The 26,774-nt window shown below is 42.3% G+C and overlaps 1 protein-coding gene across 1 annotated transcript in view; it reads right to left on the bottom strand.

The window, feature by feature from the left end:
* Sipa1l1 (signal induced proliferation associated 1 like 1) overlaps positions 1-26,774 on the bottom strand; it is a 367,944-nt gene that overhangs the window by 23,467 nt on the left and 317,703 nt on the right. Inside the window, 5 exon segments of the mRNA XM_047538302.1 lie at positions 5,541-5,983; positions 9,298-9,416; positions 9,849-9,911; positions 12,296-12,420; positions 16,664-16,810. Of these exon segments, the coding sequence (XP_047394258.1) occupies positions 5,541-5,983; positions 9,298-9,416; positions 9,849-9,911; positions 12,296-12,420; positions 16,664-16,810 (897 nt within the window).

The following is a 26,774-nucleotide window of genomic DNA, read 5'->3' as shown; positions in this document are numbered from 1 at the left end:
GGATAATGATTGAGGAGGGCTCCTCCCACTGTGTTCAACACTAGCCAATTCTGTACTACATCCAATACTGGGCTCCATGATGTGGGAGGGGTCCAGGGGACACTCATTCCAAAGCATTGGGGTAAAACAAACAAGGGAAGCAGGTATGATCAAACTAGCAAGCGGGTATCCACGTGGCTGCAGTAGAGAGAACCAGCCATCCATAAGAAGCAGATTACTTAAGTACAAAGGCATATAACACTAACAGGACAGGGTAATGAGTGGCTAGGTGTGTGCAGCAGAAGTGGCTTCCGGGATCATTGTGGACCACAAGATGAATAGGTCTGCAGTACTAACCTATTTAAAATATGAGGCTAAGGAGATATCTGTGAAACATTATCATTTTATTAGGCACAGCTGAGACAAGTGTCATGTCCAAGTTTGGCATCTAAAAAGGCAGGCAGCTTGAGAAGAGAAAGTATGATTATAGGTTGGAAGATACAGGACAGTTGTAGAAGCGGTGACACGTGCTGGTGAAAGGACATGCAACCAGAGACCTGCCTGAGGAGCTGATGAAGAGCTGAAGAAAGAAATGACTGACAGCCTTTTGTCTTAAAAGGACACGCACAGTTCGCAGTACATTTGACAAACTTTGTAATTCTCAACACACACAGAATAACTCCCAATAAGGAGGGGAGCAGATATTAGATCAGAGAGGAAGGACCATGGGGGGCAGTGGTGACCACCAAAGGCCACAAAGCTGGGCAAACACAGACCTGAGGCATGGGCCTGTCTCAAGCGCCAAGTCTTTTCCCCTAAGTTTCTCTCTCAACCTACATGAAGGTGAAGGGTGTAATGAAATCTATTTTTCTTTCTTTTTGACCACCTTCCAGTAGATGATCTACATCCAATAACTGGTTTAAGGCAAGTAGAACCAATCACGACTTTTCATAACCTTACAGCTCCAAAACCGTCTTCATGTTCAGAAAGACTAAGTGCAGAAAAACCACCTGTTCTCTCTCACCTGGATGCTGAAGTTCAACAGGACAAAGTGTTGACTAGGGAGACCACCTGTGACAGGCTGAGATCATGCACAAACACGTGGAGCCTCTCCCCTTGAAATCACTTTTTCTTCTTTTAAATAAAGCAACTGCATGAATCCTCATCCTGGTAGGGTGCTTTAAATATGACAAAGAATGGACTCTGCACCTTCTGAGTTTCTGAGTGGCATGTGGGAAGCCTGAACTGACCATGTCAACGGAACGAATAGGTTAGCTGCTCTGCAGACAAAGCTGTGCTGGTGAGCTCGGCATCAAGCATCGAGCCTCGGTGGCTTGGCTGAGGGCTCATTTCTTAACGTTGACTTGACATTTCAACCGCAGTCGTTCTAGTTGTCAGCCTGAGGTCACTAAAAGTAAAGATCCAATAAAATAACTACCCACTCCCATAAGCAAGATAGATTAGGCTAGTTCACCGGAGTTCTGCTGTATAAAAACAAAATAAAATATAATCCTGAATGTTTATTGTGTGCAGAGCCACAAGGCAAAAATTACAAACAACCAGGTCGAGGTAAAAAGAGGTACTTACATCTTTTAAGAGAAGTTCTGGGTTTGAAATTTAAAAAGGCTGCACTATTAGATTCTGAATTAGCCCATGATACTTAGAAAAAAATAACACTTTTATCTTCAGAAAATAATGTGAAAGAGTGGCAAGTGACTGCTAAAAATTGAAAAAAAATGCAGAAAAGATTTAGAGAGGGAAATGTTATAAAGACAACTGAATAATTTCTAAAGAAAGAAGGCATATTGGGTTGGGGATGTAGCTCAGCTGGTAGAGTGCTTGTCTTGCAAGCATGAGGTCCTGGGTTCAATCCCCAGCACCACAAAAAAAAAAAAAAAAGCGGCATATTGTTTATATACATACCACACCAGAGACAACATTTAAGCACAGGTCTCTAACACACAGAAGCACCCACCCAGTGCCATGGCAGCAGGAGGCCTGCCTTCACATTCAAGGAGGCTGCAGGTGGGAAATCCTTCTTTCCTGCCACTCTCAAGAAGCACAGCTTTTCTGGCATGAACCGTTAACTTACCAGTTTAACCAGGAAAGGCCCATTCATGACAGTGAACTGTACTGACAGCGGGGGACAGATGTTTCTCTTGATCTTTAACCCCTCTAATGAATGTCAGATATTGACCAACTATGGGTAGATTCCGATCAATATCTGCAGATCAGGTGTGTTATAAGTACCGTGCGCTAACCGATTGCGCCACTGGAGCTCCAAGTGTGTTATAAAGTCCTTATTACATTTTGCAGATTTTCAAAACTTTTATACAGAAATGATTTTACTAAAGGTTTGTGCTATACAAGAACTTTAAGTATGCTTTCATACCAAAACCCATACACAAAAGCACTACAACTCTGTGCCAATATCCATGTGTCTGTATAATAAGCTTTGGAATGCAGTAGTGGTTTTCTAGAAGGGTCAGGATTTATGCGGCCTTTAAACTGATTAATTGGTAGGGGCCTTGAGTTATCAAAGAGGGGACATGGAGGGAGCAGTCACTGCTGTGAGCTTATCAGAGCACACTGGCACCCGTGACACAAAGGTCAGGATGAACATGCTCAAAGAGATCCTCCTGTACCCATGGCAGTAAAAACATGTGTGACCACCTAAGTGGGGACTGATTGGCTATGGGGCTCTGATGGGGCTGAAAGGGAAGCAAAAAGAGGACCGTTTCGAGACAAGCAGAACCGCAGGCTAATGAGGCAGGTACAGAGGTCGGGACACCAGACGGGATGGGGCAGGACGTTCCAGGAGAGAGGACCACACACAAGCACGAGCAGGGTTTTCAGCTTCTGAGGGAGGTCTTGACGGTTCCAGCAGAAGACACTCCACTGGTCACAGGACTACAGCACGCTATACCAACTGAGGAGGTGCTGACCTCCAAGGTGGGCAAGAGGAAAGGAAAAGCGCACAGGCGGCAGGAACGTAGCCAACTGGAATTACCTCTGCCTCTCCTATGCTCATCACAAGTCTTTTTCCTTTTGTTTCTGAGTAGTTCATTTTAAGATCTGAAAGTGAAATGGCTATTACAAAAATAAAAATGAAAATCTCTCTCTAGATTTCCAAGTTTCACAGAAAATATATATATTCTAGGGAGCAACACTTTAGAGCAAGTAATAGACTTTTTAATTGTAGAAGGTCTTCAGTATGTACGGCTCCTCTTAATTCGAATACAACAAGCCTATATAATTACCAAACTGCATTAATGTGGTTCTCATGGGTGCCACAAAAAACCTGCACAGTCATCAAGGGAGACTGGAGGACAGAGGAGGAACAGCCCAGCCAGAAATATGCAGTGGAACTTAATCACTGTAATTTAGATTTTGTCACCGAGTCCCAGGTACAAGCTTTTATGCAGTCAAGAGATCTCCACATTAATTGCTGTTCCTGTCTTCTGAGGACACAGACACTCTAATTTTCTGTGATTTTCGTGTCTCTAACCATGTTCATTTGGTAGCTAAGTCCCCTTTTCCTCCAGAAAAAAGAGGGCTGTTGAAGCTGATTACCCAGCTCACTCTGCCAAGATCAACAGGCTGAAGTTACAAAGCATGCCTGTTTACCAGAGTCTAGAAACAAATGTGACTCAGCCCTTCGGTGGGTGGGAAGCCCTGCCACCCTCCCTGAAAGGCCACATTCTTCTCTTCTCCAGTAAGTCTGACTTTCAATAGAAGAGTTGTTTCTAAGTGATGATTCAAATGATTCTGCATGGTCCATCTGAAGCAGAAAATTTAGATAATCCTTTGAGGCCTTCTAGTAGCTCTGGTCAGCACATTTGGATGATGCAAACCCAGGTGCCAACATTTTTGGAGGGCTCTGTAGGTCTCCTGGATTTGTCAGATAATGGCACTGCTCCACCTTCTTTGCTTCAGGGACAGGGGCCCAGTGTTTTCCGACCTTCTTCCACAGTGACGCCAGTCCTGACGAGAGCTCTACGAATGGCTTTCTGCTGCCGACACATTAGGTCAGATTTCTTCCGTTTTCAGCTCTTCAAGTGGAATACCATTCTTAAGAAAAGGTGCCTTCAAAAGGAGGAGCTGAAAACGGAAGAGACAGGGGTCCAGCAAAACCTAGAAAAACTACTGAGAAAGCACTCTAATGCGAAAGGTGTTTCAGTCAGTGCACAGTGCCTGGTTAACGAGAGGGTGGAAACGCAAAAACAGCCAGTGGAAGCTCCGTGCCATGGGATCGGCTGTGCTCCTGCGGCGCGTGAGGCCCAGCTCTCTGCTCTGCTCTTTCAAACACACCTCTTGAGTCACACTGTTTTCTGAATCAGGGAAAGGTGGTGGGATGCTGGGTATTCACAATATGGGAACACTTGACAATGTCCTTTTCACTTGGGGTCACGGAATTTGCAGACCTAAGGTTTATTTTTAAATCTGGAATGTGGGAGTGGTAAACAGAAACAAACCTTGTAAAGTGCTCCCTTAGGGCTCGGAATCTTGAAGAGAAGTTTAAAAATTTCATCAGCAAGAATACAGACAATGAGAAGACCGAATACTTAACTGACCAAGTGAAATCCAAATTAAGTCGAGGATGTCTCTCTCAGGAAGGTTATATGGGGTTTACTGACAGATTATCTACCTAAATTCTCACTTGAAAAGTAAAAAGCTAAATTAAGTTGCTCTACTTTTTTTTTTCTGTAGGGCATAATAACAAAAGAGACGGAGGAGACAGATTAGATATACTCTGTCACACAAGTTGATCAGTGGCTGACAACAAGGGGAGGTAAGAGGAGAAATCACCACAGAGATTAGGATACACAGAGACAGCAAAGGAGGGTCCCTCCTGAGAGCAAGCATCCCATCAGGCTTTGGATTTTAGAGGAAATGGAAACAGTATTTATCTTACTTAGGGGAGCAATGGCCAAGAATGCAGGAAAATGTGTACTTTTCTGTCCTAAAAGGTAGATGGGATGTGTCTAATTTTAGCCACACTGTTCTGTTGGGCACCCTCCCCCCCCAACACATCACTGTCAGGAGCCAATTACTGCAAAAAATTACCATGCAAATGTCAGGTAAGTGATGTTCTCAGAGAGAGAGGCTGTGGAAGGGATGTGCTCAGCATTGTGAAAAACGCAGTTAGTCTTAGGAAAGATCCCTTTCTTTTAAAAATACAGCCAAGATTCCAAAAGAAATCTTCAAAAGACTGTCCCTGTCTATTCTCTATTGCCAGCTGAGAACCAAAATGACAAAATCACAAAACTCCTCTCTAATTCTGGGCTGTAGTTAGGAAAATTAAAAATAATTAAGAAAATTCAACTTTAAACAGAATAATTCTGCAAACATTTGAAATAATGCATGAGGATTGCAGGATCAGTGCATTTTGCAGGCAGATAAATGACATAAAACACACAAAAGTAGAGCATGTACATATGTACACGGATGTCTACACCCGCCGCCTCTGCAGCCGAGAGTCTCAGTGCACACCCCAACCCACACACACTGGGGTGAGACCAGCAGACCCGCGAGGCTGCAGAAGAGGTGGAGGCAGTTACCTCGTGTGGGAAGCAGCGTCGTTCATGCTGAAGCTGCTGTTCTCCCTGGTCAGAGGGCTCGAGCCGCCTGGGCCCTTGCTGTGGATGTCCAGGCTCAGGGAGGACTCTGCCTTCCGGTCCATGCCGTGGCTCTCTGTCTCTAACGTCCGGTCTGCCATGGAGAGCACTTCGCTGGAGCTATGCCACAGGGGTGCCACTTTCTCCTTGCCCGGCCCGGAGCGAGGCGACGAGGTGGCGGCCCCCAGAGAGGCTGTGCTGCCGTGGCTGGGGCCGTAGGAGGTGGTGTCGATGCCGCTGTCGGCGGAGGTGCCCTGCAGATAGTTGTAGCTGTTGAGTTCGGATTCTGTGCGGTCCCCGTCGTACCACTTCTCGTCGCTGTGGGCGCTGGACGCATTGCTGGAGAGGGTATTGCTACTGGAGTGGCTTGAGTAGTGGCTATCAGCCTGCAAGGGAAGTGTGAGGTACGTGAGCACATGGTCTTACCTCCTGAAAACCCAGGAGAAAACAAGAGGGGACATGCCATGACGTGTGCTGGAGGTGCAGAGTTCTAAAGGCATAAAGTTCCAGAAACAAGTCAAAGTAAGATGCAAGGTGCCCGGAAAAACCTCTGGATGTGCATCCATTCAGTAGTGTCCAAGACAGAGAGAGCAGGAATTTCTTTTGTAAATAATCCATTTTTCATTATCTGACTCATACTGAAATATCAATAGGATCAAGGAGCATTTTAACCAGGAAAAAAATCTAAATTGTCCTCCAAGTCCTTAATATCTTAAAATAGAAAGGACATGACATTTCCAAAGAGCTTATAATTACAAAGGATGCTTGATTCTAAAAGCCATACTGCTCAGAGCAGATAGAAGGCTGAACGTAAGACATATTAAGTCTGAAGACTCTCCTTTTCCTTCCCCAATTAGTATCAACCTAAGAGACAGTTTTCAAGGAGTGCTTAGAGGCTAAATTTACACAGAGGTGCCAGGATAATTCAATGGGCAAAAAAATCAGTCTTATCAACAACTGGTGGTGAGACAACTGGATGTTCACATGCAAAAATGAATGAAGTTGGATCTGTACTATACAGAAAAATAAACTTGAAAAGGACCAAAGATTTAAATGTGAGAGCTAAAACTATAAAACAACTAGAAGAAAACCCAAGTATAAGTCTCTGTGACCTTGGGTTATATAATGGTTTCTTAGATATGACACCAAGAGCATCATAAAGGAAAAAAAAGATAAATTGGACCTTTATCAAAATTAAAGACTTTTGTACTTCAAATAACCCAATCAGAAAATGGCCAAAGATTAAAATAGACATTTCTTCAAAGAAGATAAACAAATGTCCAATGAGTACATGGAAAGATGCTCGTCAGTATCAGACGTTAGGGAAGTGCAAATCAAAACCAGAGCCAGACACTACTCTATACAAACCAGAACAGCTACAAGCAAAATGGCACTCAGAAACCAGGGCCACGGCTGCCAGGAAGGTACAACAGGCAGCTGCTGTGGAGCATCTGCAACTCCACTCTTGGTGTACACTCAACAAACACGAAACAGCATCCACACAAAAACTGCATGTGGATGTTTACAGAGGCATGAGCTGGAACAGTCAAAGAGTAAAACAACCCAAAAGACCATCAGCTGACGAATGGATATAAAGGATGGTATATCCATACAAGGGAATGTTATTCAGTCACAAAAAAGGAAAGAATTACAGAGTCATGTTACAACATGGATGAATCCTAAAAAACATTATGTTCAGTGAAAGAAACAAGATGCAAAAGGCCACATTACATGATTTCATTCACATGAAATGTCTAGAACAGGCACATCCACAGAGAAAGAAGATGAGTGGCTGCCTTGGTCTTGGAAGGGATGGGAAGAGCTGGAGGTAACTGCTAACGGATATGCAGGGGGGTTTCAGTGGTGGTGAAAGTGTTCTGGAATTACATCATGGTGCTGACTACACAACTCTGAATACAGTAAAACTTACTAAATAGTATGTTAAATGGCTGAATGTTACGGTATGCAAATTATGTCTCAATAAGAAACATGTACAGAACCCTTTCTACACAGTGGCTCTGTTGTTTAGGAAGAACATTTTATGGAGTTTACCAAGGAAATATTATTTTAAAAGATAACCGAATAAAATAGCATTTTGAATTGGAAGCAGGGAGCCCAGATACTTGCTAAAGATAAAAGAGGAGAGAAGGAATGTGCACGTGCCTCTCTTAGTGGAGGAAGGAGCATGCTCTTTACTGGCCTAGACCAGGGGCAGGAGGGTGTGCCAGTTTCACCTCAAAGTGAAACATCTCTTCCCCTTGAAAAAGAAAAATCCCAGGGCTGGGGTTGTGGCTTGGTGGTAGAGTGCTTGTCAAGCATGTGTGAGGCACTGGGTTTGATTCTTAGCACTGCATATAAATAAAATAAAGGGCTATCAACATCTAAAATAAATGAAAAGAATAATCAGAGTTACTTTTTTCCTGTAACTGTAGTTTTTCTCAGTAACAACTTAGAAAGTGTGTTTTGAAGCTTTCATTTATTTATTTGGTTCCGGGGATCGAACTCAGGGGCATTTGACCACTGAGTCACATCCCAGTCCTATTTTGTATTTTATTTAGAGACAGGGTCTCACTGAGTTGCTTAGTGCCTTGCTTTTGCTGAGGCTGGCTTTGAACTGGTGATCCTCCTGCCTCAGTCTTCCAAGCTGCTGGGGTTATAGGCATGTGTTGCTGTGCCTGCCTCATTTACTTTAAATAGGGCGGAATTGACTGTAACAGTCAATCTGGAGCCCCCTGACTGGCACTGAGTCCTTTAAATGTCACTGGTCTGAACTGAGATGGACTGAGTGCAAAGTAATGTGAAAGTTTCTAGAGTGATACAACGTGAACTACAAATGTAATTTGAAATTTTCTAGTAGCCAAAAAGTAAAAAAGAAACAGGTAAAATTAACTTTAGTACCATTTTTATCTAACCTAATCTGTCCAAAATGTTATTTACTATATAATCCATATACAAATTACTAAGGAAAGAGGGATATTCACAGATCAGTCGTGATAACCTATTATTTCCAAGTAGAACTGTGGCAACACTGCATTTCCTCAGTAAATCTCTCTCCGAGAGCAATATAATATGCTTTCTTGGTTTTTTAGCTTCAGTAGTCATTTCTCAGGACAAAACTTTTATGACATTTCTCGTTAAAAGTCTTCTGAGCATCTTATAAATCAGCGAGTATGAAATGAAATATTTGCCCAACAAATGACAAGAATATAAACACAAACCCCACGAAGAAAGAGACTAAGGAAATCAAATGCATTGCACAGTGGTCACCTTGTATGGGTAGTGCCTGTAAGCGATAAGGAACCGTGTGCAGCTGTGAAGACAGGAGAAGCAGCAGGGAGTTTGAAGGGAAGCCGTCTGTGCCCCCTAGCAGCATCCCATTCCTGCAACTGTGTAAGCACACAGCATCCCTTTCTCACACAGTTCTATTCCTAACACCTAAGGATTTAGGATTATGAGTGGACCAGGTAACCTCTATGCAGACCTGTGAGGGTTGGGGGCAATCTACCTCAGCTGAAGCCATCTTAGGACCATGGCAGCAGACGTTCCAAGGCCGTGTTAGCAAGTGCTTCCCCAACCCCCACCAGAATGACTTCCTCTCTGACCATATAGTGCAAGAATAGAAGGACTGGTCCCATTTTCACACTGCAGGAAAGTAGTTTGCTAGGAATCTACAGTTTCTGCAAGTTTGCAGTTAACTTACATGCCCTTGTTTGTTTGGAGACAAATGAACCACTGGATCCTGCCGCATTAATCTCCCACTGGGGCTCTCTCGGAAAGCTGGCAGTACCTTTGATACTGCTGGGAGATGACATGTAGGCTCTGGAATACAGCATAGGCCATTATGGTGCAGGTACTAAACGGATACAAACACATGTTGACAAATGGAGAGGCTTGCCATTGCATCTCTCAGTTCACTGACCAGCCAACTGATTTCAGCAGTAAGCTTGTTAAGAGTCTACACAATAGACAGCATGTCAGAAACTAGGTGGCTGATGGATAAAGCTTGCAGCTGGTGACAACGTGTCACATCATACACATTAGCATAGCCAAGTACCACCAAACCAAAGGCCATGAACAATGCAGCAAAGTTCGGAATCAACTTTTGGTTTGGGGGGGAAGTTTAGAATATATGGAGTAAATTTATGAAATTCATTCATTGCAAAGTGTGGCTAACCTAGCTCAGTCTACATTACCTAGACAGGCATGGATGCAATCACGTTTACTTACCATGACACTTTGGAAATATTTTACCTGTATATTCATGCTGCTCGAGGACAAAAGAATTGAAATCCTGAGGTCCTCTATAACTGTAAGCTAAGCACAACAGAAAAGACACACAGCAACTAGTTTACTTAAAACAATTGCTTCCTTTTGGACTCCAAGCTGGTGTTCAAGATGGGGCTCCAACAGAGAGAGGTAAATGATTTACTCTCTAACACACCTACAGTTAAGAGCAAGAACTTGAAATACCCCTCCTAAACACAGAGAATCAGGCAGCCTCCTCCTTGGATCTGACTCTCAACTATTTCCAAGGGCAGAAAGGCAGAAAAACAAACATTGAGGGGATGAGAGCAGCTATGCTTTTGCTTGCACTGTCAGTAGGTACCAGTTTACAACACACTGATACACAGACAGGTGGGTCTGCCTAACGTAAGGATCTCTTAAACATTCTCCATCAGTGCAAGTCATTAGACAAAATTGTTTCTTCAAATCGAGTATAGAAAGGTCAGTCCTTACTGTGTGCTAAGCAATGAAAATGTAAAAATCATTTTTCTTGAATTCTCCCTAGTATGGCTTTTACCAGCTAAGCCCTGGATTCTTTCTGATGTGCCTGGAATGCTGGGATACCAAAAATTATAAGCATTTATTTTAACATTTTATTCAAAGTCTTAGATTTTGAATACAGAAAGGCCACCACTTACAAAAAAGACTTCTCTGGTGGGTCCTAGTGATATCTTATTATTTAAAAAACAACCAACAAGGCATACCTAACTTAAAGGATGAAAAGACGTGCTAGAAAGACCCATTCATATTCATTTCAGAGTTCTATCTACTAAGAGTGGGTTGCCACTAAACTGAAGTGGATGCAAAGAAAGAGGACTAGATGGAGGTGTGAGCGAGAACCAGTGTGGGTCTGGGATGAACTTCATAATTACCCTTTCCAGTCCCAGGACACCTTCTCATTCCCTGTGTGACTTCCTGTGAGTGGGAAGTAGGACACTACACTGCATAAAGGGCTTGCTGGCAGCCTTGTTCGAAGACTGCACTGGGAGCCAGAAAGAAGCTGCCACAGTCATGCTGGAGAAGGGGTCCTTTCAGATATGTCGTTACCATCTCAACAGTACCAAAACATATGGGCTTAAAAACATTCTGTCAAGAGCAGAGAAGCAGATCAGAATATGATCAGGTTTTGTGTTGGGGTGGGTGGGATAAGAGTGGGGATGACAGATGGCTTCAATAACAAGGCACTGAAGTTATTGGAACAAAGCAAATCTTTAGAACCTAAGAATTTCTCAATTCCTGCTTTAGCTGAGTACATCTCCATTCCCTATGTTCATGATTAGTACATTTACTTGGGCACAAGCATTAAAATAGGACATAACCACGAATCAGCAAAGAAGATAAGCAGATGGGTCTTTGCATTAAAAGTTTCTTTTCAGCCAGGTGTGGTGGTATACACTGTGAGCCCAGCTATTCAGGTGGCTGAGGCAGGAGGAAGGCAAGTTTGAGGCTACCAGGCAACTTAGTGACATCTGGTCTCAAAATAAAAAAAGGTGGGGATGGGGCTCACAGACAGAACATTCCTGGTTCCGTCCCCAGTTAGCACCCACCCCCGCCAAAAAATTTCATCTTTTCAACCCTTAAATTCATTCCTATCTTTTTATCCCATATTGATAGTAATGCTTCTAGGCATAAGATAAAGGAGGGGAAAAACCCTACCTTTAGATTCAAGTCTCTGATGTATCAACTGTATTGATCCCAAGTCCCTGATGCTACTGTGTCAAAACTTGACCTTGTTTCATGGCAAAATTTTATGGTATCCATTAGCGTCATGGTGTCATTGTAGAACAATGACAACACACACACACACACACACCCCATAAGAGAGTGAGCTATGCACCACAAATGCAAAGGAGGGCTCACTAATGCAAATCCCTTCCAACCAGCTGTTTTATACAGCTAAGACATCTCCTTAGCTGACAGCTTAATAGCGGAGAATTAATAGTGGAAAGAATTAAAAGAAATGCACATAATGGATGAAAAAGACTTCTAACCAAGTTACAGATGTGGCTAAATCATTACATTTCTTCCAACTCTGTACACAGTTGTTTTGTATTTTAACTCGACATTAAGAAGACCAAGGAACCTTTCAAGGCACTAGGCAAAAATAAATGGGGAGGAAGGCACTTAGGATCTGAGGGTTTGTCAGGCTGATCTTTTAATCTTGGTGCTGAACCTAATTCCTGAGGCCTTTCTATGGGTAATTTGGGCTCATTTAGAATTCCCTGACTTTTCTCTAAGGTCTTAATTGTTGCTTTCACTTATACCTAGTTTAGCAGACACTGAATTCTAATGCACATTAACTAGGGCTCTCTTTTATAACACAATACTTTAATGTCATCATTAAGAGGTGGTCAGAGTTATCATAAAAACTTGTCATAAAAACACTTGCTTTTTGGTAAAAATCAATTACTTACCCATCTGGTCAGCAATGCTATCTTCACTTCTTTGCCAGCTAGGTGTAGACTTTCCACTGCCACCAAGATCTGACTGGGTGTTCTGCCTGTCAATGGAGGCTGGGGATCTGCGGCTCACTCCAAACCTGTGGTGATTCCCCCGAAAAAAGGCAAAGACATCATCAGATCTCACCATGAGAGGAAGGCAGTCCTGTGTATAATGAACTCAAATCTTACAACAGGTATTACCAGCTTGTGCGTACATGCCTGTGCATGTAAATGTGCGTGCCTTGTGATATGCGCATGGGTGTGGAAATGTGCATATTGGGTTCAGTACACGTGACTCTGCTCAGAAAGGTCAATATCAACTATTCACAGGGCAGGAGCCATTGTCACTGAGCTAACTTGATGTAGCATGAGAAACCAGAATCATCTGACCCTCCTGTAGACAAGCTCAGGCGGTCACTCTCAGCCAAAGGAAAAATTTCAGAGTTTAAATATCTTACGCATCCTTCAAATGGTGCATCCTGGAGGTTAGTTTTCTCTTAACTCAGTAATTTGCAAAATCTATTCATTCTTGGAACAAGTATATTCTGAGCATTTGCACTGTGGTCTGAAAGACAAAGCTATCATTTATGTAGAAATACTTTGAAAATGTATACGTTTTAAACTGCCTTTGGGAGGATCCATTTGTAAGTAAGTAAACTGGCATGTATAAAGATAACTGTCTATTTCCGGAAAGAAATCTAGTTATTTAGTGAGTCAATTTTATTTTCCCTTGTGGAAAATAATAATATATGCTTATTTAAAGCATATGCCTTGTTGAGCAATATATATCAGCAAAGTAAATGCTGAGTCCAGAATAAAAGCCAGAATGAAGAATTCAAACACTCATATGGAATTTTTCCAATTTATGTGTGGTTACAAGTGAACTTCTGACTGACCTATGCAACAAAGGAATCAACAGGGCCCACATCAAATAAGGCATGTGATGGTGTCTTATTTGGAATCAACTGATAATTGGGTGGGCAGGTGGCATATTGGAAAAAGTAGGACATTAGGAGTAGGAAGACTATAGCCAAGTTTCAAACCACAAACCCACTGTGATGGAACAGAGTCATTGAACTTTTGTCTGCTTCTTTATGTGCAACATGGCAATTCCATTACAGAGCTCCAAGGAGGAAAAAAAAAAAAAAAAACTACATAAAGCATTTGCAAAGTAGAGAAGGCCATACAAATATTTGCTTTAGTGATGTATTTATTATATCATCTCATTTATTATATCATCTCTCTACTTGCTTGGGCATAAAAGCTACTCATTTACATGCCCAAACACAAATTTCACTAAGCAAATTACCTTACATATGAACATAGCCATTAATAAAAACAAAAACCTTGATTTATGGAAACTTTGGTGAAAGTGGAAAAGAAAGGAAAAGAAAAAAGAGAAGGATTCACAATTAAGGTTTTCGCTATCTCCTCCCTTAGAATTCTTTTGTAGCTCTGAAGAGAAAATACCCTTAAAATGATCTATGATCTTATTCTAAATTTGTACTAAATTAAGACTTTTTGAAAAAAGCATGGAGACTCAAGTTAAAAATGGATTCTGATCTTGTTTTTACTTTCTGGTAACAATAGAAACTAAAGATAATTTTTTAAGTCTGAATTTAAAGCCGAATAATTTTCTGTTTGCTTTTAAATAAATGTCAAGGAAAGACTGTCTTTAACTTCACCCTGTAAAACATTTCACCTGGTGAACTTTTAATTTCAGTTCTCTCACACATGCTCCACTTGGATTCGAGCCAGGGAATTAAGGATACAAAGATCTTGTCCTTGAGATGTGCTGACAAAACTTGTTCTGAATTTTATACCGTGTCTCTTTTGAAGAGTTTAATAGTGCCTCTGTTACAGGAGCACTCCACAGCTCAAGGGTCACAGCCAGATCTGAAAGAGGCTGAACGCAATTCTTTGGCTGGCAAATGCTCACTGGCCCCCAGCTCCGAAACGCCTTCCTCATGACAGGTTAGAACCACCTTCTCTGCACCTTTCATCTGTTGGTCTCAGTCACCCCCACAGCCAAACCTAATCCCTCCTCCGAGGTGCTGGAAGAATGCTGTGTGGGCACTCAGCTCCGCAGTTCTCACTTTCAGCTTGCACATCCCCACTGTGCTGCTTGCCCTGGGCCCCAGCTCCTCTCTGACCCACGCCCTCCCTATGGCCTGGCCTTGCCTCCCCAGTACTCCTCAAAGTGTGTGGCCCAAAAGCACATCTCCAAGGAGGGTCGAACAGGCTCCATGTCTTTTAAACAGTGTTGCTTTCTCATTACCTGTCCTTCCTCATTCCAAGCTGTCTCGTTGTCCTTTCTCTCTCATTCAACTAGAGCAGGTATTATTAATCTCCCTCATAAACTGCAGCTCAACTAATTTGGATATTCTCACTTTCCTCGAGTCAGGGAATGGGCAGGTACATGCCATGCAGAGCTGAGCCAACTGAAGTGGAGGGAGGAAACCACAACAGTATGTGGTTCATGGACAACCCCTGCGTAGTGATGGACTGTTAGGATGTCATGCAAGCTGAATATGAATGAGTCTGCAGCAGAGTACACACACTCCAATTTCACAGTCAACTTGAACATATCTGTTTTTACTGGGTAAGTTGTATTGTAAGGGTGTAGATGGTAAGGGTGACTTCAGGACCAAACCTAACTCAAGAGAAACACATGTGAATGACTGGATGCCTCCCTGATACAGACAAAATTTGCTTGGGATCTAGAAAAAACACTGTAACATATTTTCAATATCACTCCAAGTAAAGAAGTCATTATATAGCATACCCAACAATGCCAGGTGAACTCTCAAACAATGGGAAAGCCCTTAATGCCATCTATGGCAGAGATTTAGCTATTAAATACCCAAATGAATAATTACTACCTCATTAATAGAAATTTGACAGCTAAGTATTAGCATCATGATTTTAACATTAAGATGCACCAAAACATTAGTGTTTCAACTTGGGTTTTTGGTATACATTTAAAGCATATTAGATATAGAAAAATACTTATTTTTTTGTTAAAAACTCATTTATATTTTAGTGCTGTACTAATGCTAAGGTTGTGGTGAATTCTTATTTTGGAATACCAACCAGGCATTTAAAATCTAATTAAAACAAGAAATAATTAGTTGATTTTGTAGTGCAGTACAATAATATGTAATTCATAAACCTCTAGTAGGGACTCATGAATAAAGGCTAAATTTTTTTTCCTAATTGTCACTGAAGCAATTAAAACAAGAAATGTACGTTTTAGACAGGCCTCTAAGGGAGTCCTAGGGGAGACAGGGGTGGGGAAAGCATGTTTTATAGTGGTTTTATTACCTACTTTCTTCTAACATTAACATTTAGCAACAACGAAATCACACCTCGTGGCTGTAAAAAGCAGCAAAGTACTAAATAGAGGAAATACTCATTATGAGGGTATTATTAGTAAGCATGCTTACTTTGTGACACAGTGATATCTCAAGAAAGTAACCAAGTAGTGTGTACATTTGTTAAAGGTATATTTTGGAGAAATGTGGAATAGAAACAGCAGTTTTTATGAATACCTCACATTTGATTTTCAAATGGTTCAAGTTCATTCTCAAGTTCCTAGGGAGCAACCCCAGCAGGAAGTCTTTGATGGTTCTTTCACTCTTCCTCTGGTGAAGGGAGCCTGTGTGTGCCATGCAGTGTTTTGTGGCTAATTACTTCCTAGCTTCAGACATTCCAATCCTGTTTCCCTTTATGGTGGCCTCGAACATCACACATATTTCACTTTTTACTTTGTGTGTGTATATATGTTGCTGGGGACTGAACCCAGGACCCTGCAAGAGCTACCTTCCCAGGCTACTTGGCAAATTTTGTCCAAAGCAAATAGTTACTTTTGGGTTTGGGCATTTAGTATTTTCAAGTGAAGATTTTAAAAAATAAACAAAACACAGAAGACTTAAAAGAATAAGAAATGATTTAAAACTCTGGATGTTACTATCATTTTTTCTACATCAACAGCAATACAAGTTCTAGGGCAAGTCATATTCTACCGAGTTCCTGCTGGAGGAAATGTGATGTGACCGAATCCCTCCTGTGATACTAAACAACCCATGTCATAGAGAAATGGATGCAATTTGATTTCTCTGCCATTGAGGACTTCCTAGAGACTAGAGAATGATAAATTTTTTAAGTGATTTGAACCAGCTATTAAAACATTTTCCTATCTGGAATATTACCTATATTTTCACTGTTGATTGCAAATTGATCAGGGATGGCTGAATGAAAATAATTTTTTATGTGGGGATACAGATGAAAGATGGCGATGTTGACCAGAACCATGTACAATGGGACAAATGGCATACCTACCCTTCGGGCATGGATTTCTGTCTGTAAGTGCCCCCCCCAGAGCCAGTCTCGCTGGATGAAGACAGGTTGCTAGGGGAGTTACGACACTGGGATCTTGCTAAAGCCATGGATGAGACTGTCACATAGATGTCTGAACCAGGAGACAACCTGCATGTGCAAACCAAAAATAGGAAGTCAACAATTCAAAGGGGAAAATCCAAAGGCAACGCATGATGGATAATATCACAGAAATGTGACAAAGACAGTGGCTTCATGGAGATAGTGAAAATGAAGCCAGCTGGAAGCCTACAAAAGAAACTTTCCCATAAAACTACTCCCTGAGGGAACAGCTGGAAAACTGCCTTGAAGGGGTGGGGTGTGTCAAAAAATAACAGGAGAAAGAAGGCAGCGGAAAAACATGTATGCTTCCAAAAGCTGCCAGAATTCTGTTGGCTGAATTGCTAATGCAGTCTCCTCGTATGGCAGAGCAGAGGATAATTGAACCCAAGTGACGTTAACACAGTAATTAATTCCAATTTCTCACACTAGTCCTCCCAGAGTATATGACCACAGTGAGACCAGCACATTCTTTGTATGCTTCTTTGTCTTCCAATTTTATTACTCAAAGTCTAGAGTCAATATTCAGACTTTGCAATTAAGTATTTATAATTTTGGTTGACAGTAGCATCGCCATGTAAGAACCTCTGTGGGGGAAAAAAATGCCCAGAATCCTAGAACTGCAGTTGATGAATTTCATTAGGATTACTGAATTCATATCATTTCACAGTAGAGCTGTACGTGTCCTGGCCCCTAATAAATCTTTTCTAAAATTTTGGATCCCTCACCCAGCCAAGTGGCTGCTGAGGCAGAAACTGGAGCTCTGTAATCAGACAGACGGAGTTTCTCCCTCTACCTTCTCTACTCTAGTAGGCAACGGGGCAATGCAGGGATATCAGCAAGTGATGCTGACGGTGGTGACCAGGTATAAACTAAACCTTGATAGCAGCAGGATTTTATTCTGAATGCAAATCCTGGCCCAAATCCCTGGACTCTTAAAGGAGGTCAGGTCAATTCCATTTAATAGCTGAGGAAGCAGAATCTAAGTTACTTGTTCAAGGTCACAATAAGCCAGACTTCTTGATTCTAAAACTGCTATATTCTATGCCAAATTATTGCTGAACCTTAGAGAAGGTTGGTTTCCTTTCCTTCCTTCTTTTTCTTTCTTCCTTTCTTTTTTTTTGTACTGAGGATTGAACCCAATGGCACTTTATCACTGAGTTACATCCCTAGTCCTAAAAGTTTTTTTTATTTTAAGACAGGGTCTTGCTAAAGTGCGTGGGGCCTTGAACTTGCGATCCTTCTGCCTCAGTCTCCCGAGTCACCGGGATCAGAGGTGTGCACCGCCATGCCTGGCATCCTTTTCCTAGTGATGTGGTTGTCAGTGGGTCTGCAGGGGCATGTGACTCTGCACACAGCACTAGGTCACACATGGTCTGGGAGCCTTGGGACAGAACCTGGCTCACTGGAACAGGTCGTCCCCTCATGAGTCCATGTGCCTCTGCAGCAGGGGAGGAATGGGGTTTCAGGCACAGAAGCCTTAGAGATGGGATAAAGGAATCGCATCCAGAAACTTTTCTAATAGAAAAAGAATAAGAATCAATTTTTAAAAAATTGTACCTCCCAAGCTCCTTTATGTCCAAGAGGCAAATCTGAGTTGAGAGCCAGAGTTCTCCCTCACTGACTGCTAGACATCTCCATGGAATACCTGCACCAGCAACTCAAATCAAACCTCTTAAAAGCTGTTTGCCCCATTCCTCAGGCCCCAATATCCTAGTGCCCCAAGCCCATCTCGCCTATATTTGTTATCTCAGCTAAACATCTTGAAGCCATTTTCCCTTCTCACCCCCTCTCAGAGTCTGCTGATCTTATTAAGTTCAACAACAATTTACTGAACACAAACTGTGTCCCAGACACCCTGGGTGCTGGTCTTAAAACACAAAGAATATATCTGGTCTCCAACCTGCTTGTTTTCCATTGAGTTCTCTCACTCCAGCCCCAACAGCCCTCTGGCTGGTCTCCTGGCATCCAGGGGCAGTACAACCAGCCCCTGGTTTCCAGGCTCTCTCCATCCTCCCAACACCCCCGCCACTCCTCCTTCATCAAGTCATCCAATTGCTAAAAGCCTCTCCATAGCGTCCCTTTGTCTACAGAACATAGAACAAAATTCCTGGCACCTTCCTCAAGGCCCTGAGTCACAGAGCTTGCCCCACCCTCATCTCCGTTCCCCTTTAGCTGCCCCATGCCCCCTACATGCTGGACAGGTGAGGATTCCCATGCTAAGACTGCACTCACACCTTCGTCCATCTTTACCTCTGCCTGGAATGCCTGCCCCCCTGTCCTACTCACATAAAATTCTTTCAAAGCTGAATCTCAGTGTCCTATCTCTGAACTCACAGAGTACAACCTCCTCAAATCCTGCAACTGTTTCTTGCACCACAGCAGAATATCCTCTAGCATGGCTAGTTTTTTATGTGTATGTCTCCCCAGTGCATTCTGTCCCAAAGGGACAGGACTGAGCCTTAGTTATCTGTACATCTCTGAATGCTTAATCCATATTTTCTGAATGAAGAAGCCCCACCAGCAGTGTATAATGTGAGGAACAGAAAGGATTCAGGACAAGGCCCATAGTTAAATCAGATGCCTCAAGCTAGATTCTCAACCATGGAGGGTCTAGACTGATAACTGGTTGGTCACTAATATTAGGAGCTATAATTTATTCTTCTGTCTCTCCTCCTCACTTTCTCTATCCTCCTGGCTTTCCACTCTCTCTAGCGCACACCCTTTCTCTTTCCTTTCTCTTTTCCTCTCATTTTCTCTCTTACCCTGCAGGGAGACACTCTGTTTGCTTAATAAACTCCCTTATGTGAAAAAAAAAAAGAGCTATAATTTGTGATTAATTTACTAAAAACAATGATTGCAAAGTTAATATGCTTTCTTAATAGAAAGAAATTAGGAAGATTCTCAAAGTATTCCAGGAAATAGAAAAAGAGGGTACCCTACCAAACTCATTCTATGAAGCTAATATCACCCTCATACCCAAACCAGGAAAAGACACATCAAGGGAAGAAAATTTTAGACCAATATCCTTGATGAATATAGATGCAAAGATCCTTAACAAAATATTGGCAAACCATATCCAAAAGCATATTAAGAAAACTGTGCACCATGATCAAGTGGGGTTCATCCCTGGAGAATGGATGGTTTAACATCCGTAAATCAATAAACGTAATCCATCATGTCAATAGACTTAAGGATAAGAATCATATAGTTATTTCAATTGACGCAGAAAAAGTGTTCGACAAAATACAACACCCCTTCATGCTCAAAACACTAGAAAAAATAGGGATAGTAGGAACATACCTGAACTTTGTAAAGGCTATTTATGCTAAGCCCACGGCCAACATCATTCTTAATGGAGAAAAACTGAAACCATATCCTTTAAAAACGGGAACAAGACAGGGATGTCCTCTTTCACCACTTCTATTCAACATTGTCGAAACTCTAGCCAGAGCAATTAGGCAGACCAAAGAAATTAAAGGGATACGAATAGGAAAAGAGGAACTTAAGCTGTCACTATTTGCTGATGACATGATTCTATATTTAGAGGATCCAAAAAACTCCTCCAGAAAACTTCTAGACCTCATCAATGAATTCAGCAAAATAGCAGGCTATAAAATCAACACGCATAAATCTAAAGCATTTTTATACGCAAGCAACGAAACAGCTGAAAGGGAAATGAGGAAAACAACTCCATTTGCAATAGCCTCAAAAAAAATAAAATACTTGGGAATCAATTTAACCAAAGAGGTAAAAGATCTCAACAATGAAAACTACAAAACATTGAAGAAAGAAATTGAGGAAGACCTTAGAAGATGGAAAGATCTCCCATGTTCTTGGTTAGGAAGAATTAATATTGTCAAAATGGCCATACTACCAAAAGTGCTATACAGATTCAATGCAATTCCAATTAAAATCCCAATGATGTACCTTACAGAAATAGAGCAAGCAATCATGAAATTCATCTGGAAGAATAAGAAACCCAGAATAGCTAAAGCAATCCTTAGCAGGAAGAATGAAACAGGGGGTATCGCAATACCAGAACTTCAACTATACTACAAAGCAATAGTAACAAAAACGGCATGGTATTGGCACCAAAATAGACAGGTAGATCAATGGTACAGAATAGAGGACATGGACACAAACTCAAATAAATACAATTTTCTCATACTAGAAAAAGGGGCCAAAAATATGCAATGGAGAAAAGATAGCTTCTTCAACAAATGGTGCTAGAAAAACTGGAAGTCTATATGCAACAGAATGAAACTAAACCCCTATCTCTCACCCTGCACAAAACTCAACTCACAATGGATCAAGAACCTCGAAATCAGACCAGAGACCCTGCATCTTATAGAAGAAAAAGTAGGTCCAAATCTTCACCTTGTTGGCTTAGGATCAGACTTCCTTAACAGGACTCCCATAGCACAAGAAATAAAAGTAAGAATCAACAACTGGGATAGATTCAAACTAAATAGCTTTCTCTCAGCAAAGGAAACTATCAGCAATGCGAAGAGAGTGCCTACAGAGTGGGAGAATATCTTTGCCACTCATACTTCAGATAGAGCACTCATTTCCAGAATATATAAAGAACTCAAAAAACTCTACACCAAGAATACAAATAACCCAGTCAACAAATGGGCTAAGGATATGAACAGACGCTTCACAGAAGAAGATCTACAAGCAATCAACAAACATATCAAAAAATGTTCACCATCTTTAGTAATAAGAGAAATGCAAATCAAAACTACCCTAAGATTCCACTTCACCCCAATTAGAATGGCGATTCTCAAGAATACAAGTAACAATAGGTGTTGGCGAGGATGTGGGGTAAAAGGTACACTCATACATTGCTGGTGCAAATTGCAGCCACTCTGGAAAGCAGTATGGAGATTCCTTAGAAAACTTGGAATGGACCCACCATTTGACCCAGGTATCCCACTCCTCGGCCTATACCCAAAGAACTTAAAATCAGCATACTACAGAGATATAGTCACATCAATGTTCATAGCTGCTCAATTCACAATAGTCAGACTGTGGAACTAACCTAGCTGTCCTTCAATTGATGAATGGATTAAAAAACTGGTGTATATATATATATATATATGTATATATATATATACACAATGGAATATTACTCAGCTATAAAGAATAATGAAATTATGGCATTGCAGGCAAATGGATGAAATTGGAGAATATGATGCTAAGTGAGATAAGCCAATCTCAAAAATCCAAAAGGCAAATGATCTCACTGATAAGTGGATGATGACACATAATTGGGGGTGGGAGGGGTGCAAGAATGGAGGAAGGAGGGACTGTATAGAGGGAAAAGAGGGGTGGGATGGGTGGGGGGGAAGGAAAAATAACAGAATGAATCAAACATCATTAACCTATGTAAATGTATGATTGCGCAAATGGTATGCTGTTACTCTATGTACAAACAGAAACAACACGTATCCCATTTGTTTACAATAAAAATAAATTAAAATTAAAAAAAAGAAATGAGGAAGAAATGGTAGAATTCATCACAAAGCCATCTTTGTATATATCATCAATGTTAAAACTGGTGACAGAACTTACTGACAAATGCTGGCTCTAAAGAGTGTGAAGCAGGACAAGTAAGAGGACCATGGGATTCCAGTCTTTGGGGAATACGATGAGAAGCTAGGAAAAGATGCAGTTTCTACGCTCCTCCTGTTAACATCACCAATCTCTTTTTTTTTTTTTGCAGCTAATTTATTATTTTCTTTTTTCATGTCATAGATGCAGCGTGAAAGCACTAATTATCACATACATCCACGAGATATTCACTTTTGTGTTCCACCATTAATTTGAGAAAGAGTTGTGTCTACACTGTCTTGGCTCCTTTCATCACTGCCAACCTCGACACCGGGACACAGACTCTGAGAAGTGCTGAGTGTGCCTCACAGACCCTAACGAGGACCCCAGGTCCTGCAGTGGGGGACCTGTGGGGCAGCTTTGGTGAGTCAAAGGCCAGGGGCACTAGCTCATCTTGCTTTGGCAACTGTGCTCTGCCAGAGGACAGATCAAGACATCCGGCTGGGCACCGTGAAATGGATATCTTTGTACTCTATTCTACTAAGGAAGCTCCCAGATTTCTCACAATTTATCCTAAAGCAAGGGAAAGGGGCTGGAGCAGAGGAGGAAGGGAAGGAGTAAATTTAAAAAAAGAAGACTAAGGATTGAGGAATGGCAGACATCCAAATGTAACAAGATACCGCACTTCTTTGTGCTGTAAGAGTTTGGCTTTTATATGCACCTAATACAGAGAAACCTCAGCTATAGCTTCATCTGACTGTTTTGATTTTCTCACTGCAGAGAGGAAGAGATGATACTAAGGAAAACCGGGCGGGGGTAGCAGTAGAATGTGAGGACAGTGGAGCCAATGCGACACCGGGGGCCTGCTGGCTTTCAGAGTCTCTTCCGGGTGAAGAGTCACGCCAGCGAACAATGTTTATGGTGCAGGGCGAGATGCGCGTACTTCGATGAGCAAGTGACAATATGCCTCCTCTGGAGTGTCACCTTTACCTTTGTCTTTGCAGTTTGCTTGTCTTACCCTGTTCTCCAAAACTTACATTAAGACACTGCATGCTAGTTCTCAACCTCAGCTCTTTTATTTGGCAAAAGTATCAGAAACTTCTATTTGGTTACTGGAGTTATCCCAAAGTGAAAAAATAGCATTTCCAGAAGGCCAGCATTCATTCCCGTCCCTTTCTGGCATTCGTCTAACTCAATAGTGGCTTTGTTTTCTGACTGTTTGCACACACAGAACATACATACGACAACTAACCGAATGCCACCCAGAGGTTTTTATGGCTCTAGATGTATGCGGGCAAAGAAAAATTTAAAACCTTGCTCTTGTGACTTACTACTTTACTACTCTTTCCAAATACTCCGAATTTGATGCCTTCACGCAAATATTTAAGAAGAGAACTATTCAGAGAGTGGAAGGCGCCGCCTGCCTGAGCGCTGGCAGTCCACTTGTGCAGACAGTTGGAGGCTCGCATTGCTGGAGTTGGCCTGGCTGCTGCCCTGCTGCTTCCAAGGGCTGCTCTGAACTGGGAGCAGCGCCTCCCCGGCTCCACAGGAAGCCAGGCTGCTGACCCTGCTGGCCCTGTCTGCCCCCCCCACCTCACAAGGGGAATCTCTGTGCAGGGTTGCTGTGACCGGTGACGCTACAGCAAGGTCAAGTGTCTTCTTCTCTTCTCAGATAAACCCAATCTTTCTGCTTTAGTCTGAAGGGCCTCAAACATCTGATGTTAATGCCCAAACTGGTTTAGAGAATGAAGATTAATACCTTTTCCATTAACTGTTAGATCTTTCAACTCTGTTGAATATCAGCAATGATTTTTTTAAAGAACACTCTGGTGGCTGTCAGAAAAGAATTTGCTAAACCTTTTAGCTTAATTTCGAAAGATTTTCCTCTCTACATTTAAAAAAGTTAGTCAAGAAATAGGTAATGTTTTCAAAATAACTGATACTATACATTATTTGGGGCTCCCTTTTACTTCCATCTACAGAAATGAAAAGCAGGGTTTTTTGACTAGAAGGAATGCAGCAACTGAAGACATCGTGGTCTTTAGCACAGACAGACGATATCATCCACACTAAGGACTGTACTGAAAGCCCACTTTCCCTTTACACTCAATGCACTTCACTGCAATGAAAACAAAGAGTCGAAGGGGCTGGATATTTTGGAAAAGACAGTCCAGGATTAAATACGGGTCTCTCATTTTTCCAGAAGTATCCTCACACCAGGACAAGTAGTTAACAGGAAAAGTTTCCTGAGTATTTAAGGTTAATTGCAGTTCTATTTCCTACTTTTTATTCCAAAGTGACAATACTGCCGGGATGTGCCCAGGGGGTGCCCTCTGTAACCCAAGTGCAAACAGTGTAATGATGGCCAAAACAATCGAGAAGGTTTCAAATAGCAGCTGTGACTGATAAATTAGATACATGAGTCCATAATTAAGCACAGCATTTTACCACAACTTAGCAATTAAAACGCTAATCCACACAGGGAACAGAACCAAGTTAAAGCACTCTGTCTCCATCACTATATATCAACGGGGATTCTTCCAGAATTATGTTAATACCTTTTCCCCCTCTAAAAATGATTCAAAGTCATGTAATGTGAATGCTCTACCCAGGCCAGAGTTTGAACAAATCGTTCAAATCCAAGCCACTCGCCCCTCTGTCTTTCATGCCATCCTCTATGCTTTCTGAACAGCACCACCAGCCTCTCGACTTCATAATCTAAGTTAGCTGCTCTGATGAGCCTCCTATGACGAGGCCGATTTAAAACAAGAAAGAATGCTCTGGTACAGTTAGGACAACACATTTCCCACACAGGGAGGCACGGACCCTCACTTCACAGCTGCTGGCAAGCTGTGAGGGTGCGCAGCCTGGTACACATCTTGGGTGCCCCTCAAGAAGAGTCAATTTTATACCTAGAGTTGATTCTGAAGGACAAAATAAAAAATGACTGCAGGAAGGACCAGCTACTTCATTTTTAGAACTCAGCACAGAACAAACACGTGGGCATCCTTGCTCAAATAGCAAGTTTCAAAATAACAGCAGAGCATTAAACCAAATGCAGGTCCTTCTAAGGGTGAAGTTCTGTACAGCTGCACAGGTTGCAGACCCACAAAGCTGGCCTGACGGCAGTGAATGTGACTGGAGCCTCTCAACACACAGCGGGCGCGTGCTCATTCTGCCAACGGTTATGAGTGCCATCAGTATGTGGCAGGGGATCTGTCAGATGGCCTGATGCTGACCTCAGCTTTACCACTAACAGGCTATGACTTTGCGCAAAAGACTTTATCTCCCAGCTGCTGGGCATCCTCACCCATGAAGGGGATAAAGAGCAACCAATGACTTGGATGTTGGGAAGATTAGCTGTGAAAACTCCAACAATTCTGAACAGAGCTCGACACAGAATAGGAACTCGGCTCCCTATAATTTTTAAATACAGTTAAAGTAAAAGATAACCCTCACTGGGGAAGCACAAACAGAGGGCCTCCGGGGGGTCAGCAGTTAGACTAGTGGGGAAACTAGGGAAAAGGAAGTTTTATGAAGGGAATGTATACAAGACTGGACGAGGAGGAAACCGGGGACGATCACAGAAGTCAGGATGAGGGTGGAGGGACGTGCGGGTGTACGCTGCCATGGTGATGGCACATTAGGCTGAAGCGCGCGCACAGGCAGCAGACGAGGGAGCCACACCGCAGGACGGGGCGAGGCAGCCAAGGAAGCACCAGCTCCGTCTGCGCAGCCACAGGGAAGAACTGCAAGTTCTGAGACAAACAGGTGGTGTGGCCAGAGCTGATCTTACAGGTGGGGGTCGCTAGGCAAAATGGAAATACTCAAGTCATTTTTTTCTCTGCCAAAGTACAAGACAACTGATAAAGAAAACGCATAAAAATACATATAGGTAAGAAACAATTAGCCACAAATATGAACTGCCTGGGTTAGTCCTGCCCTCCACCGAGTCAAACACTTCAGGAAAAGAAGTCACGTGCTTTTTAGGCATGTGGACATTTTAAAGAATGAAACCAACCAACCAACAAAACCCAAACCAAAATAAATCCACCCCCTCTCCCAGTCCACCAACAGAAAGGGTGGGCCTGCAGCAGGCCTCACACGCCGCTGCTCACAGCCTGCTGGTGCACTCGGTGCTCCCCGGCATGTCCACCTACCCTGACGATGAGCATAGGCTGCTGACCATGGTCAGGCCTGCTCTGCTCTGCACCTCTTCCTACCTCCCTACTCTTACTTTGTGCCGTTTGGTGTGGAGAGTCATTTGTCATTTTGTAAAATAAAGGAAAAACTACAAGAGCCAAACAAAGAACAACACATCAGAAGACTGCTAGGCTTCATTCAGATTTTCCTGGGGAGCAGGGACAGCATCTACACTTCCAAGCAGGGCCACGGGTATGAGCCAATCTGTCAGGGACCAAGAGGAAGTTCTCATTCCGAGAATTGTGCGGTTGCCTCG

The sequence above is a fragment of the Sciurus carolinensis genome, chromosome 2, assembly GCF_902686445.1.
Source record: "Sciurus carolinensis chromosome 2, mSciCar1.2, whole genome shotgun sequence".
Lineage (NCBI taxonomy): Eukaryota > Metazoa > Chordata > Mammalia > Rodentia > Sciuridae > Sciurus > Sciurus carolinensis.
This window is presented reverse-complemented; position numbering and strand designations above follow the sequence as displayed.